Source organism: Peromyscus leucopus, chromosome X, assembly GCF_004664715.2.
Source record: "Peromyscus leucopus breed LL Stock chromosome X, UCI_PerLeu_2.1, whole genome shotgun sequence".
NCBI lineage: Eukaryota > Metazoa > Chordata > Mammalia > Rodentia > Cricetidae > Peromyscus > Peromyscus leucopus.
Window position 1 is genome coordinate 41,313,508 of NC_051083.1, and position 18,012 is coordinate 41,331,519.

Consider the following 18,012-nt stretch of genomic DNA (forward strand, 5'->3'; position numbering starts at 1 on the left):
GTACTACAGAGCTATAGTCATAAAAACAGCATGGTATTGGCATTAAAACAGACATGTTGATAAATGGGATTGAACTGAAGACCTGGACATAAATCCACACACACATGAACACCTGAGTTTTTATAAAGAAGCCAGAAATACACACTGGGAAAAAAAGCCGGCATCATCAACAAATGGTGCTGGTCAAACTGGTTTTCAGCATGTAGAAGAAAGCAAATAGATTCATATTTATTACCCTGCTCCAAACTAAAGTCCAAATGGATCAAAGACCTCAACATAAAACCAGATGCACTGAACTTAACAGAAGAGAAAAATGGGGAACAGCCTTGAATGCATTGGCACAGGAGAAGACTTATTTAACAGAGCACTGATAATGCAAGCACTAAGATCAACAATTAATAAAAGGGACCTTCTGAAACTTAAAAGCTGATGTAAAGCAAAGGATACTCGCATTTGGACAAAGCACAAGCCTACAGAATGGGAAATGGTTTTTACCAACTCTACATCTGATAGAGGACCAATATCCAAAATATATAAAGAGCTCAATAGACTAGATATCAAAAACCCAAATGATCCAATTAAAAATGGGATACAGATCTAGACAGAGAATTCTCAATAAAGGAATCTCAAATGGCTAAGAATGACTTAAAGCAATGTCCAACATATTTAGTCAGCAAGGAAATGCAGATACTTTGAGATTCTATCTTACACCTGTCAGAATAGCCAAGATCCATAGCACAAGTGACAGCTCTTACTGGCAAGGATAAACAAGGAATACACTCTTCCATTGCTGTTGGAAATGAAAACTTCTACAGCCCTATGGAAATCATATTGAACTCCAGGTTCAATGAATCATCCCTCCTTTTTAAATTGTTTATACTTCTTTATCTTGCGTGTATGAATGTTTATCCTGAATGTATGTATGTGTATCTCCTGTATGTTGGGTGTCAATGGAAGCCAGAAGAGTGTGTTGGATGTTCTAGTACCTGAATTAGAGATGTTTATGAGTCACCATGTGGGTGCTGAGAATTGAACTGGTTTCTTCAGCAGGAGCAACAGGTACTCTCTAGTCCCCCTGAGTGATCACCCTCAACTAACATTAGGATGTTTGAAAAAGCTATAAAGAAAAATTATTTTATAAGTTTACTTAAAAATACATATAGGTGTATATATGTATATATATGCAGAAATGTATGTGTATATACAAATGAAAATATATATAACACACATGCACGCACGCACGCACGCATGCACGCAGAGACAAAAGCAGAAACAGAGATTGAGAAAGTTTAAATGGAGTTATGCCAGGTGGGGCTACAATGCTTCTCCTAAGAACCATACACTAACAGAAACTTTAAAGCCAGTAAGAGGAAACTCAAGTTGTTGGTCAGGAGTTGTCCAAGACACTCCCAAAATGACATAAGTGATTGCAATTACCCTTAGTTCCCTCCCAGAACTTGAAGGTAAGACTCTGTTGCTGAAGACACCGCACACTTGACAAAGGACCTGAAAGAATACCGCTGGAACTGACCTGGAATTCTCCTCCCTGAGGACTAGCTCTCATAGTAGTAAAAGATGCTATGAAAGCTGCTAAGGGAGAAAAGTAATCAACAGTCCTACCCAGAGGTAAAGTCTACTAACCACAACAATGACTAGACCAGTTTGATATTCCCAATGATACAATAGTGGCACTATTTTCACAGGGGTAATTGGATTTAAGGCAGGTTCAATAGGAGGGAATTTCTGCCTGGTATTGCAAACCTATACAAGTACCCATGGACAGAGAGGTCATAGACTCTAGAAGTAAAGCTACAATGTCATTTTCCTAAGCCACTGTATCAGAGAACTAGTATGGCTGTTGAATAGTGTCTTCTAGACATGAGGCAAATTGCTTCCGTGATATCTAAACAATATGGTTGCCTAACCAAGACCCATATAATGACAACACTAGCAGACATGTCAAGGTGGATGGGGGGGATTATTATTGCTTTCACTTAGTAAATCATTTTCTGCACTTACTGATACAAATAATTTAACTACACTGCTTTTTGTTTATTTGTTTTGTTTTGCTTTATTTCTGATGCATAAATCTTACACTATAATTGTGAAAAAGGAACTTCCAAAGGGTAGAGAGATGGCTCAGCAGTTAAGAGGACACTGACTGCTCTTCCAGAGGACCCAAGTTCAATTCCCAGTACCCACGTGGCAGTCTGTAACTCCAAGATCTGACACCCTCACACAGACATACATGCAGGCAAAACACCAATGCAAATAAAAATAAATAAATTATTTTAAAAAAGAAGCTCTATCCTTATCATTTAATAAATCTGAAACAAAAGCATACCACAGCTTACTTCTTAAACTTAGCCAGTGATACCCATTCCTTATAGGCACATTCCAATAAAGGTTCTTTCTTTTATATTGATTTTTTTCCAGTTCAAAAATATCACTGGTTATCATGGGAACAATATTAACTAAGCATCATGGAAACAACATCTTTTAATTGTTCACAATATTTTGGGGGATTTCAGATAATGATTCCAAGAGTCACCTTCAAAAATAATTATAAAACACAAGGTAGCTTGAATATAAGTTGTTTTCTCATTGGCTTAATCCTATCATTCCTTGACAACATATCATATTTCAAGTTTGATAGTAAGTACAGCCAAGACAATATAATCATAGTTCCCCATGGATTAGGCATATCTAATGTGGGAGTCCACAAAGATTCCAACTTGTGGTTTGACTCAAGGTCAGAGTCAGAGTTATATTGCTCTCCAAGGCAGCATAATAATAGAGTGCAAAGGCATGGTTACAAGGTGTCTTATGCTTCAAGGCCTAATCACAAGACGCTTTGCATGGGGCATGTTACCAAGTATTTTGAAGGGTCTATACTTGGTTGTGCACTGTGCTTTGAACTTGAAATGGGGAGGTCTTAGCCGGGCGGTGGTGGCGCACGTCTTTAATCCCAGCACTCAGGAGGCAGAGCCAGGCAGATCTCTGTGAGTCCAAGGCGCAAAGCTACACAGAGCAACCCTGTCTCGAAACACCAAAAAAAAAAAAAAAGGGAAAAAAGAAATGGGGAGGTCTTAGGCCTTTCCCCTTGCTAGTATATAAAAAGCCCATTAGAAATAAAGAGTGGGTATTGACCCAGGACCCTCCAGAAGATATCCTGTATTTCTGTCTTTTTCTTCATCTATATTTCCATCTAGCATTTCTCAATTCCTCACTCCCCTCTTCAAGGAACCCTTTAATAGATCAGGGCTGAACTCCAACATTGAATTCTGACAATCTAGTAATTACATTACTGAATTAAAAGTTATAGCTATGCATAGTCACTCCTTAGAATAAGACCCACTCAAAACAGAACTTAGGTGATATCTGATAGATTCTTAAATAGCTAATCTGTAATCCTACTACTCTTCCATGATATGAGTAACAGAAAACCAAACTTACTTCTACAGGAGAAAATGCTATGCCACATTCCACAGAAGTACTTTCTTCTACCTCTATGGCATACATATAAGGAACTTCTGTATTTTTGAACTCTCCTATAAAAGAAAAAAATGATATATAAAACATATATATGTATATATATATATATATATATATATATATATATTATTTAATGTGAACCCCGAAAATGTCATTATAATACTCATAGCAATCAAAATGCAACTACTGAAATACCTAGGGGTAAAGCTGCATAAAATTTCTAGGTGAACAATGATTCTTAATACCGAATTTATACCATCAAATCTCACATAAAAATATGCAACACAGAATCAGGAAGTAAATAATTAAAAGTCCACTATAAAATTTTTCCAAAGTTAAATAAATATAGTAATATTCTGATGAAGGTGGAAAGGAATAAGGAGCAACTGACTTGGTCATAGTTGTCAGAATAGCTAAGAAATGACCTATGTAATGAGGGGGAGGCAAAGACGACCGAAGTCTTATTTGATCACCAGAAAATTCACAAATTTACAAAGAATACCAATTACTTCAATTATCCATCATTTATTTTTGAGGAGACACTTAAAATTTCCTTTCAGAAGCACATATTTGTACATATGTACATGTGATTGATGCATTAGTATTAACTATTGCCACCCTACTATTATAGGGTCTCAAAGAATATTAGTCATTAAAAACAACATCATAAAAACAAGGCAAACAATTTCACAAAAGAAAAATTCTTGTCAAAATGGGATTATTTCAAGAATAAAGATATTATGTATTAATACCTTTGTCCCACATAAATTAATTGCTGAAAGTTCAAATGGAAGTTGCAGTGGAACCCCTTTTCTTTACACAAAACAATCTGTAAAATCTACTCCCCACATTACACTTACCTTATTAATCCCACGAATGATAATCTTAATTGACTCTATCTGGAAATCAAATTTAGTAACTGATCCCGTCTTTCTTCTCACTCAAATTCACTTACCCATGGTTTGATAGGCAAACCATGGAACAAATTAATCCATTGACTGTATACTAATACTAAAACTTTTGTGGCCGAAGAAAATATACAAAATATATCAATATGAAACATCAAAGAATAGCTAACTAGGATAGATAAATATATATAAAATAAGATAGTTTAGCTAAACAAATATTTAGAAGCAAATATGAGATATATGTAAAAAATATTTCCCATTGCTCCCTGGTATATTTTTCTTTCCTTGACTATGCCCTCAACTAATTATGTGCACAGTACTTGAATAGACAACTTTACTAAAAATAAAAATTATAAATATTGTACTGTATCTTATGGAATATACACTCTATGAAGGTTAACAGAAAAAACAAAAACAAAAATGAAACATGTACACAGAGCCCTCTACTACTGGCAGAATCTGGTTAGTTTCATAGTAAAAAGCAAATATATTTCCATGTACTTAACAAGAGTTCAAATGAGACTATCAATGATCTATAAAACACAGGAAGATGCAACCAGTTTATAAGAGATGGTAAGACCTCAAGGAGCATAGAGAAAAGGGATGTATTATTCTAGGAAATTCAGGGCTGTTGAAATGTAGGATATAGTATGGTTCCAGAAGGCAATCTATGGTGCCTACAATGAGCAGTAACTAGAATGACAAAGTGAAGTCATGCATAAATGTATTGTTATCGTTTCCAGCATCCTACTAGCCACTTCCGGAGTTCCACAACCTTGCATGTGCTGTCCGCATTTAAACAAAATGCCTAGTCACCCCAGGGCCTTATGTCCTACTTAGTCTATGCACAGCATGGCCACATAATCTATGTGCATGCATGGCATGGCTACATAAGCCCCTATACACATGCGCGAGGTTATCCTAGAAAATGGACTCTACCTGTTCCCTTTACCCTTCAGCCACACCTCTTTCCGGCAGGCTTGCTCACTCTCCCTCTTTTCCTATTTCCCTAGTAAAACTCTTAAAGTGGGTTTTGTTGTATCTTGTTGTCTGTTCTCACGCTCAGTAAATACAGTATGTATGTTAACATTACTTTTCCCATATGTCACTCTATCAAATAATACTTAGAGGATTTTGTTGGAAATCAGTAAGATGTCAAAGATAGACATTTATCTGTTAAAATATTTATAAGAAAATACATTTTCAGAATGGCTTAAGAAAATGTTTTACTGTTACTAGCTATTAAAATCAACTTATGTGCTTTGTTTACTTTGTGCGGCCTGTTTCCCTGAAACACTGCTACTGGTAAAAGGAAACCAAGAGAGCTTTTTAAGTAGAGAAATTTGATCAGATCTTTGAATATAATACTCTGTGGAACAGGAATAAGGAGGGGTTGGAAGCTGAAATTCATATGAAAAGATAACAGCGTCCTTGAAGAGAGGCTTGAACTAGAGATAAGTCAATTATGAGAAGAAAAGCACTTTGCAAAAAATTGCCAAGAAGAGTCGATTCATGGAACAAGAGTGTATGGGTAACCAGAATAAAGTGTCAAAAGGCTAAAAATTGCTTCAACATACACATTTTAATAAATAAACATAGATTTCATATAGATTCCCAATAGTCTAGTCTAAACTTGCTATGGACAACTAAGTAAGATATTCAAACACAGAGTGCCTTTTTAATCATGATCTGACTCCAGCATTCTATTAACTATGAACTGAACTCTCAGATACCTGGATCTTAGGGTCAAAAATCAGAAATGGTTGGAAATTCCTCCTCCTCAATACATGCACCTACATTATTATCGGGTCAGATAATTCCTCATTTGTCTGTATTTGTACTCTCTTCCTTCCCTTGGCCAGTTCCCCTGCCTGAGTCCAGAGCTATCATCACTTTTCACTCTTGTGGCCACGACATCTATCTCCCTATCTTCCTCCCAGCACCTTCTCCTTAAACTGCAGAAGAAAAGTGCAAGCCTAATTATGCCATTGCCTGCATATAAATCCTGTAATCATGCAGCTTAACCTCTAAAGGTCCAGAAAGTCATTAATCCCGACACTTGAGAGGCAGAGACAGATGGATCTCTGTTAGTTTGAGGCCAGCCTCATCTACAGAGGGAGTTCTAAGCCAGCCAGGCTACACAAGTGACACCCTGTCTCAAAAAATAAAAAAAATCCACAAAGGTACCTTCACAACCTTGGTCTCACACTCCAACTACTAATCACACTAACTCCATACAAGGGCTTTACTCCCATTCTTTCACATATACCCTTGTTTATTTTCTTTCAATTCCTTAAGATGTATAATAAATATCAGTGTTCTGAAAACTAGTCTAGACTAGTTTTTCCCCAATGTATATTCCTTTAACAGCATGTGAGGAACTGTCTTGCATTATTAGTCACGTTATATGGTAAAAACCTGATTTTTAGTTTACCTACTCCTATAGGTAGTCACCATTTGTCACCTAGACCTAATACTCATATTTCTTGGCTTTACTCTACCTTGACTTCTCTAAAACAGTAAGTCAAGCTTCCTTGCTATTTCTCCTGATTAAGTCCCACCACAGAAAGCACCAGCAAAATAGTTCAAAGTAGGAGATGAGAAAAAGTTAAATGTTTATCCTTCTACTCTTTCACAAGCCTTGGTTGCAGTTCTAGCAATGGCTCCATTGCTTTGTCACTATAGTACTTAGTAGTTGCCTCATTGTCCATAACATCATCGTCTGCTAGATCACCAATGTACTCTTTCCTCTTGTTCCTTCAGGATTAGAGATAATAGCAGCTTCCACCCACTTTTTCCTTAATACTGCCCTAGACTCCATACAATCGTACTCTAAGTCTATTTAGTCAAACCCTCTGAATGGTTCACCTGTTTGTCACTGAGATGCTGACAGATAACCTTACTGTTCACTTCTTAAGATCATAGAAAATGTCTTAGTTATCTTATAGACTTAGTCTACTGTTGAGGCTAAAATTTTGATTTGTCAAATATTTACTGATGAGGAATTAACTGAGTCAATTGGAAAAACACATTTTCTGTAAGGGTTCAAATAACAGATACTCTATACTTTGAGAGACACGATTTCTAACCCAATTCTTCAATTCTGCCATTTTAACATGAAAGCAGCAAAAAGCAACAGGCAAATAAATCTACATTCTAATAAAACTTGGTTTATAAGAAAAAGTTAAAACCAGATTTGGCCCATGAGGCTTAGTTGCTAAGTAAAAAGGAAACAATACACTCATACAAGTATACATATACATTTCATTTAAACTAGAATAAACATATAGACTCATGATACATGAGTACACACAAGAGGGAAGACTGCAAACAATTCTGAGAATGTAAAATTAACAATTATATTTTAAGTTACATCATAAACAATTATATAACATACTTGTTACATGAACCTAATTAATAAATACAGCTATATATCATGTTATCCAAGTGTTCTAATAGTACAATAGGTATATTTAAACAAGTAAAATCATAACAAATTATGGGAAATAACTGCCATTATCATATGTTATTAATAATTATACCTTAGACAATTTAAAACTACTTTGCTTTATAATACTACTACATTATGAAACATATACCTGCATTTCCCCTGAAATCCATTGCAAAAAGTGGAAAATCTTTTAGATTGAACTCCACTTTGGCCCGTGTCACACCTTTGTTTTTTATAACAAATGGAATAACTTCTGTAGTGCCAACATAGGTGCCACTGAAATTAAATACATTCTAAAAATCAAAAAAGAAATAAAAATTAAAAAGTAGAATGCTTTACATATATATATATATATAGAGAGAGAGAGAGAGAGTCAAATTTATATTTTGATATTTGTCAAGATGATTAACTGCTAAACATATGTCTATAAAGATAAAACTTTATCTTTCTCTTGCCCATATCCTGTATGTAAAATACCAAAACCCATTAAATTTGCTCCCCTTCTTCAACCTCTTTACTAGATTGTATCTGTATAATAATAATAAGTAGTCAACTGTAATTTAGTGCTAGATTTTTAAATTTTCAAATTCTTCCCTTCAATAACTAAGTCACAAACTCCCTGTCTTATATTTGCCCTCCCCTACCATCAACAGGACAAGGTCCAAGCTCATGAGCAATATTTTAGTCCAAGTCCTTCAGTGCCTCATATTCTAGCCTCATCTAAGCTCCTTTCTCATCCTAACACTTAATATTTCAATAAGCTCTATGATTTTGCATTTCAAACTAACACGAGATAGATATTTCAACCTTGTGCCTCTTAATCATGGTGTCTCTACTGCCAAGAAGCCCCTTCTCTAAAATGTAGTTACCTGATAAAGCTATGCATCCATAAAAAGCTCATATAAACCATAATTAGTTACACTGTGGTAAGGCTGACTTATCACTTATGCTTATTTTCTTGGTGACATCACAACATCTGTTCACATATGTGACTCTCATAATGAAGAACAGGATTCATTTTCATATACATACACATGTGTTTCTGTCCTTGTGTGTGTTCATGTTTATATGTGCACTGGATGCTTACTGAGTGTATGTGAACTCTTGCTCATACACCAAGTATGTGATTCTATCACTCTGTAAGGTACATCATTATACAGTTACTATAAGATCAACTCCTTCACAAATGAAGCACGCAGAACATTAGAAGGACATTGTAGCAACAGTATTGTAATATTGAGCAAAATACTTTATTATGATCAACAGACAATTGCTTCATTTAAAATATCAACCTATTTTATACAAAAAAGGAAAACTCAATAAATGTTTGATGTTTTCCAAATATATAAACATTACTTATTCCTTGATTATATGCTCATTTAGTTAAAATTCGTAACTGTTATTAAGATACAATCTTAGTGCTATAACTATTACTACAGAGATTCTAAATGCATTTTTAAAATGACATATGACTACTGCTGTTGTTACCATTATTAATTATATGTGATTTTGATATAGAGTCCAGGCTGTTATCTAATTTGTGATCCTTCAACCTCAGCCTAATTAATGTTACAATTACAGGCAAGCTGTACCAAAACTGGTGAGTAAATTATTTTTTAAAAGAAAGCTATAAATGTAAACTTCAAAATAATAAGGGTTTACTGAAAAATGCAGATCAATATAAAGTCACATAAATTATTCTATTTAAGAGTAATGTGTAAAGTGTGCCCCAAAATGGATTTGGCATAAGTAAATAGAGTAATAAACGTCTCAATATTCAATATTTTCCCATAGAGTATACTAACTAAAGGGAAAGACACTTTGGCTTTTATACTATTTAATTTTCCTTTTTTCCATTTAATTGCAGTATAATTGTTTTTCACACACAACACATCCTGACTATGGTTTCCCTTCCCTCTACTCCTATGAGTAACTCCGCATCTCCCCTCCCATCTGGATCTACCCCACTTCTGTTTCCCATTAGATAAGAAAGATAATTCTATAGGATTATAATAAAATACTATTAAAATATAGTAAGACAATAACTAATACATTAAAATTGGACAAAACAAACAAAGAGAAATAAAAGAGCCTAAGAATAGGCACAAGAAACAGAGATCTACTCGTTCACACACTCAAGAATCCCATAAAATCACTAAACTGGATGCCATGATAGATATGCAAAGAACCTAGTTGTAGATCCATGCAGGCCCTCATTGTGCATGCTGCCTCAGTCTCTGTGAGTTCATGTGTTGATCATGTTGATTTACTGGGCCTTGTTTTCTTGGTGTCCTCCATCTCCTCTAGCTCTTACATTCTTCATCTTCAATAATCACTACAGTCTTAAATAGGCTAGAGGAACGTCTGCTGATCTATAGATCTATGCTTCTATCACTGAACAATAGGAATCAGAAACTAAAGCCTTTTCTCTAAAATTTTTGTTGTGCAATTAAAGCACAGACCAGCACTGAGGTACTAAGGCAGCCAGTTAAGCTTTTTAATCAATGCATTTTATAATTTATCACCACAATGGCACCAGGTACTGGGGAAACAATTGGAAGAAAAAAAAGTAGCAAGCAATCTCAAAATAAAAGAATATTTTATACGGTGAAAAAGCTCACAGAGTATAAGAGGTTGATAATATCTTATAAATGTCAGACTGGAAGAACATGAAGGCCTGATTTGAACATCTAATGAAAGTTTCTTTGGGTAAATGGACCAGAACTTATCCTTCAAAGTGTTGTAAAAAGGTGGTGTGTGTGCTTATGTGTGTCTATCTGTCTGTGTCTGTGTGTGCTTCTATGTGCACACATGTGTGTATCAGTGTGTATGCACATTATCAATTGTAGAACAAGTACTATTTATGTATAGATAACAATTTGAAAAACTGATGTGAGTATAGTCCAGAAAATTAAAATCAACACTACAGTGAGGTATCTATACCCATTAGATGAGCATTTTACATCTTATAATACAACTTGTGAAGCACTGAAATATGGAGCAAGAGAAGTGCAAGTAATATGATATTTTAGAAATTATCTTGTGGGGACTAGAAAGAAAGCTCAGCGGTTAAGAACTCTTGCTGCTCTTCTATAGGTCCTGAGTCTAATTCCTGGGAACCACATGGTGGCTCACAACCATCTATAGCAGGATCTAATGCCCTCTTCTGGCATAAAGGCGTAAATGCAGATAGAGCACTCATATACATAAAATAATAAAAAAAATGTTTAAAAAATAAGCAGGGGGGAGATCTAAAAAAAAGAGAGAAAGAAATCCTCTTGTAAAGAAAAACATGGACAAATGCTACATCTCAGGAAGCCTTTGTAACTCAGAATATGACCTGCCATGTTGACAGTGCTTGCAATAACAAAAGCCAGAAATAACTATATGGAAGAACAATGGAATGAAGATGCTAATTATGATATGTTCAAATAAATAACCCTTATGCAGCAGTGATGAAAAATACAGTAAAGTTACATACAACCTAAATCAATATTGGAAACACAATATTCAGTTAAAATAACTCCTCAAAGATTATATACACTTCTTCATATGTGTCATAAAACTCAAAACCAGACAAATTCAACCAATAGTTAAGACAGTTATATATAAGTACTTTCATTATAGGCAAAAGATCATCTCTTATGAAGATGAGAACATAATGGAACCATTCTAATAATAGTGATAGTTTTCTCACACCTAATTTCAGTGTTTTACTCTTAAAAATTCAATATTCTGCTTCATCAGTTACATTTATATTACATATATTAGCTAAAATATGTAAAATTACTACACAGGAAAATATTTGTAAACATTAATGGACTGATCGGGACACATAAGAACCATCACCGGACATAAATTAAGCAAACAAGCAAGGGAGCATACTCACAGGTGTGATTTCAACATCAGCAATTTCAACAGATCCACCAATCCTAAGATCTATAACATTTGCATGGTGAATAGCAACCTTATTTAAGAGAAATAGGAAATTTTGTAGAAATTATGTTAAAATATAATTATATATACATGAGAAATTGCAGGCCCCCTTATATACCACTTTATAATGTAAATAAGAACAAATATATATCTACACACACACATATATATATATACATATATATATATGTGTGTGTATGTATACATATATATTTATATTTAAAATTTATTATGGCAGTTATTAGCACTTTTCTTCTTTGGCAGAATTGATACTTGGAAAATTGAATGTTCAACCATTAGAAATTAGATGGCTTATGAATTTGACTGGAGAGTAATGTGTATTTGACTAGACTGACTATAATTCTCTGTAACACATTTTTCCATATCTAATTACAACAGATTACACAAAATAACCAAAGTACAGTTGAATGATATATACTCTGTTCCACAGAAATATGATAATAGGGCTGGCCAATGATGGCACACACTTTTAATCCCAGCACTTGGGAGGCAGAGGCAGGTGGATCTCTGTGAGTTCAGGCCAGCCTGGTCTACAGAGTGAGTTCCAGGACAGGCTCCAAAGCTACACAGAGAAACCTTGTCTCAAAAAACCAAAAGAAAATATGCTAATAGACACAATAACTATGAAAACAAGTCAAAATTATTGTGCAGAACTAATGTAGAACTATATTATCTTCTTTTTAAATACTTTGTATACTATGGCATAACTCTCTCAAGAAACTTCATTTCAAAGTGCAGAAAACTAACGTTTAGAAAGGCCAATGTTCTGTCTCTGAGGGTCCATAAATTGGAATGCCAGCACAATTAAACCTGAACCATAGCCTGCCTGAATACTGAATCTGCACCAAGAAAATTAAGATAGTAAACAAGAATCAAATAACTTAGAAGAATATAAAAGTGTAAAGGCACCATGCAGTGGTAAGGGAAAGGGGCTCTATCTAGGGAGAGGGAGAATAGGACAAAGGTGCTATGAAGGAAAAAATGGAAAAAATAGAGGGGTGGGTTATAACTGGGGCAGTAAGTGGGCAATAAAGAGGGAGAAGGAAGAAGTGGGGATAAATAACACTTTGAAAAAGCCGTAGAGGAGGAACATTTTACATTTTCTTAAAAATGCATATACTACATATTCATATGTATATGTATACACATACACCACACATATGTATATATGCATATACATAAACTTATACATATATGATAATGCTCCCCTCAGAAAACAAAGACAATCTAACAAAAACCCTAGATCTAGTCAGGGTAAAACTCCCTTTAAGTTGTTGGAAGGAGTCTACAAAACTTCCAAAACAACATGGTTGCCTCCCAAAACTTGATGGTAAGACTCTACTGCTGAAGATACCACACATTTTGGTTATAGAGCTAAAGGAATTCAGCTGGACATGACCAGGAAGCCTCCTCCCTGGGGACTAGCTCTCATACTACTGGAAGTTGCTATGCAAGCTGCTAAGGGAGAGAAGCAATCAATAGTGCTACCCAGCTGTGATGCCTACATATCACAATGGCCTGCCTGGAAATATATCCCCAATAGTGCAACAGTGGTATTAGGAATGACTGACTTAAGACCCACTTAATGGAATAATTCATGTCTGGTACTGGGCCAAGCCAACTATCCATGTATGGAGCTGTCATAGAATTTCCTAAACCAGTATAAAATTTCTAACTGCATTCTAAACATTTATATTCACACCCAGAGATAAACATAGTTTTTATCCCTTATTTTGAAAAGCTATTTTTTTTAGCAGATGGGGACTATGGCAGAAATTATAACTGGTTAAAATACAGAGAACCAACTGACCATGGGTGCCCATCTGCAACAGAACCCTTACACCTAAGGCTCAGGAAATCATGGAAGAGGAGAGAGAAAGATTTAAGAGCCAGAGGATCAGAATGTCTACTGCATTCCATAATTACTTTTCCCTAATTTCCCTAATAGTGGAGAAAAACTCATCTATTTCTATGAGAACAGTGAGGATCTGTCAAATCATTCAATTTTATGTAAACTGCCTCATGCTGATTGGTAGCTACTCATTTCAACTTAAAAGCTTAAAAGAAACTTCAGCTACCAGGTTTCTTGAAAAGAATTTTCAGAAACTTCTCTCCAAGTGCTACTACCTAATTTTGTTTTAGATAATTTAGGTATAGTTGCTACTTTTAAACCTCTAAAACCTATATAATTAGAATTAATTCAATTTTTATATAAATGACAGCTTAATTTATAGTGTTATATTTCAAAGCTCCATTAATTGTAGATTAAATAAGTACATTTTTCTAATAACAAATTAAGCATTTGTGATAATGTGCTCATTATAAATATTTATAAAATATTACATACATACACATGGACACACATATGTAAATATATATACACACTCATATATATACAAATTCAGAGAAAGAATGAACAAATATACCTTTGCTCTCGTATCAAATTTTTCTGCCACAGTGGGAGTACAGGAGATATTAAGAACAGTTATTCCCCCAAATGGGATTACTCCTTCTGATGGAACAATATTGATGGTAGGCAAAAGGCTTTGATCACAAACCTGTAATCAGAAATTGGTTAAGATGCTACAGTGACCCATCCAAGGACTGAGGAATCTGGATGCAGACATCCACGGCTAGGCCTTGGGGAGAGCACCGGGAGTCTAATTAGCGAGAAATTAGGAGGGTTTATATGAGAGAGAATTGTTGAAACCAAGGTTGGATAAAGCACAGAGACAAATAGCCAAATGAATGGAAACACATGAACTACGAACCAAAGGCTGAGCGGCCCCCAACTGGATCAAGCCCTCTGAATAGGTGAGATAGTTGATTGGCTTGATCTGTTTGGGAGGCATCTAGGCAGTGGTACCAGGTCCTGGATCATTGCATGAGTTGGCTGTTTGAAACCTGGGACTTCTGCAGGGACGCTTGGCTCAATCTGGGAGAAGGGAACTGGACCTGCCTGGACTGAGTCTACCAGGTCGATCTCAGTCCTCAGGGGAGGCTTTGCCCTGGAGGAGGTGGGAATGGGGGGTGAGCTGGGGGGAAGAAGAGTGGGGCAGGAAGGGGGAGAACAAGGGAATCTGTGGCTGTTAAGTAGAACTGAATGGTATTGTAAAATAAAATAAAATAAATAAAAAATTAAAAAAAGATGCTACAGTGCCTTACAAAATAATTATATCAAAGGTTTTACAGGGAAGTATCTATAGTACTTCCTACACAGAAGCTCACTGAGCATAAGACATGAGGTGATTTTGCAATAGAATTTAACTCTATCAAATACACAAATCATTTGAACTAAAACTAATTACTTCCATCTAGTCCTTGTTGCTACCATTTCAGTCCTGATTACAAAGTGAAAATAAAAAGGAGAGGCACATAACTTACTATGAAGTATAACATTACTTAGTAATTATATTTAAAACATTGTTGTACTTTTTTTTTTAATAAAACCAAATGATACCAAAAGAAGGAAAAAAGGAAAAATGATAACTTGGGAAAGTAGAAGAACAAACTTGATAAAATGAACTCAGAAAATCTATTTATAATAATTTGATTACTGCTTTAAGTCCATTTATAAATAGCAAACTATTAACTTCATTATATATTTGGAACCAATAAATTGACACAAATCATTACATGACTTGACCCAAATAAGAAAAGACAAAAATTTGGCATTACCTTGAAATAAGCATGGTTTTGCCCTATGTTGTGAAGAATGGCTTTCCTCCAGGTGGTTAAACCTTGAGGACTGTTACTGAACAGTATTCTTGGCTCTAAAAAGGTGACTCTAGTATGTCCAACCTGGTAATGAAAGGAAGAAATAGAGAAATTATCAAAATAATAGCAAATAAAATAATTTAAGTGATTTGCTTGGAAAATTAAATATAAAAAACATTCATCAGCTCTACCAGCTATATATAAATACAATTAAACCTATAAATATATAACTTTATGAAATGATCTAGTGTGTTCTGTTCATAGCTTGAAAAGGTCTTAATATGAACAAAGAAATAAGGCCAAATACTCTTCATTGGGAAAGAGAAGACAGTAATGAGAGAAGTGACAAAAATATACTCCAACCATTTAACTGAAAATTAGCTTTAAGGAAATTTTTAAAATATAATATTCTAGTACATTTTGCTGAATCCTTAAGACAAAGATTAGAACATAATATCTAAATATTGCTCCATCAAAGTGCAGGTGGAGAGTAATTTACATACACACACAATATGTTCCAAAGCTGTAGAAGGAAGGGTGACACTATCCCTGAGGCAGAAATGATGCCTAGACTAAGAAACATACTGAATATACTGACACGTTACTGAAAGGCTCTCAGAGCTATCATTTACTCAGCTACATACAGTATATTATTATATGCTACACAGCAGAATTCAAAGGTCATCTAAATATAGGGAACAAGTTGTTAAAAATGAAATCACTCAGACATGCTTCTACTAGAAGTCATCTTCACAGATAATGTATGCTTAGCCTACATGAAATGGGGACATAGTTCACTTTGATTGATAGAATTACAAAGGTACATGATTTTCCTCTTCCTTCTAAGAAAAGCATTTCACAGAACTAATAAATCATAGAATACTATTTTCAAATATGGCCATTATGCATGTTTACAGTAGTAAAGGTATGTAAATCAGGCATCAAAGATAACTATAACACATTTTGTCCAAGTAATATTGAGTTGAGTATACTTTACAATAGACTTTGTAATAGCTTTATGGCACAGCCATATCTGAATGGAATGGCAGAAGTCATAAAGCCAGCACAGCTGCTTGACAAAGATCCAGCAAAGCTGAGCCACATGATGGCTGCCATACCACCTTTGGTTTTCATCTCCATCTGTTACATACTTGGGGCACTTTTAATATTTGTACAATTTGGGGATGTTGGCTTGATGGAAAATTCCTTATGAATAATTTATGCCTTCTCTCAGGAATGCTGCTTCTAAGCTTACCCAGGAAAGATCTGAACATACTATTCCCTGACACACACTTTGAGGGAGATATCCTTATCTACTTGAAGGTCTTCCTTATGCCTTGGAAGATGTGACACATAAAGAAGCCACAGGTCTCTTCATGAGGCTATGAGACATTCTTGAAACATCTGTCCCTGTACTTACACAGGAACAAGATATTCAAAACAAAGTAAATTCAAAAAGGTCAACAAGATCCAGTGGGCTTGGAGTTGGCCACAGGTCAGGTTACAAGGCTCTTCCCATGGTACACTCGGACAATTACATGGCATACAACTCTGCCCTACACAGAGACATATTGATGAGCAAAAAATGGAGTGGAAAGATGATAAAAGTATGAGATGTTAAGACCTCCCTCTATTAGAAGTTAGCTCATGTAGAGCCACTATAAAGTCATACTACCAAGGAACAACAGAATGCCAGGATTAGACATATAGACAAACTTTATAAAGATATAAATGTGAACATTGCTTGTATTATATCAGAATTTGAATAATAACTGCAGCAGTTTAGCCTGAGGATTTTTCCTGGGCACTCTGACCACTAAGAGTTAATAATACATTGATTGAGACATGGCAAAATGCCCAGGGTGGTTGAAGATTTTGTTTTGGTCTAGTGTCCTTGAAGCAACCAAAGCAATGAGCCTGAGCATGGGCTGTCATATGCCTCTAGATTCTCAAAAATTGGGTTATGGGGTCAATGAGTAAGAATGATAACTGTTTATTAATGATGTCAAAACTTGAGGGAAAATGATTAGAAATGATAACTCTGTTCTGTCATAGTTTATTAATGATGACTAAAAGATGAGCAAAAGGAAGTGAAACACATGTCCAAAAACAAAAATGATATGATCTATGTTTTGGAACATCATGAATGTATCCCTGCTAACTAAATTCTGTATAAATAAGGAAACACTCTGGCTGCTAGTCATTCAGGCTGCAAGATTCTCCTGACCACCATGGCCTGGCTCACTTCCTTCTCCCACTGACTCTTTACACCCTCTGCAGGACTCATCCACTGCTGGGGATGGCTCCTGGCAGCTTTATAAAATATATATTCACATTAGGCTTTAGTACATTCTTGCAATTATTTTAAAACATAGTTCTTGTAACTGGAACAATAAACTTTCAAACTAAGCTTAAAACAGAAAAAAAGTAAATCAGAGTTTTATAAATATATGCTAAACTTTAATTAACACATTATTTAAACAG

General features: G+C 35.0%; 1 protein-coding gene across 1 annotated transcript in view; it reads right to left on the minus strand.

Moving 5' to 3' along the window:
- The window catches only part of Cfap47 (cilia and flagella associated protein 47), a 236,509-nt gene that overhangs the window by 180,917 nt on the left and 37,580 nt on the right, over positions 1-18,012 (minus strand). Inside the window, exons 17-21 of the mRNA XM_028872040.2 lie at positions 15,490-15,612; positions 14,238-14,369; positions 11,744-11,821; positions 8,003-8,147; positions 3,457-3,551 (exon numbers count right to left, since the gene is read on the minus strand). Of these exons, the coding sequence (XP_028727873.1) occupies positions 3,457-3,551; positions 8,003-8,147; positions 11,744-11,821; positions 14,238-14,369; positions 15,490-15,612 (573 nt within the window). The remainder of the gene's footprint in view (positions 1-3,456; positions 3,552-8,002; positions 8,148-11,743; positions 11,822-14,237; positions 14,370-15,489; positions 15,613-18,012) is intronic.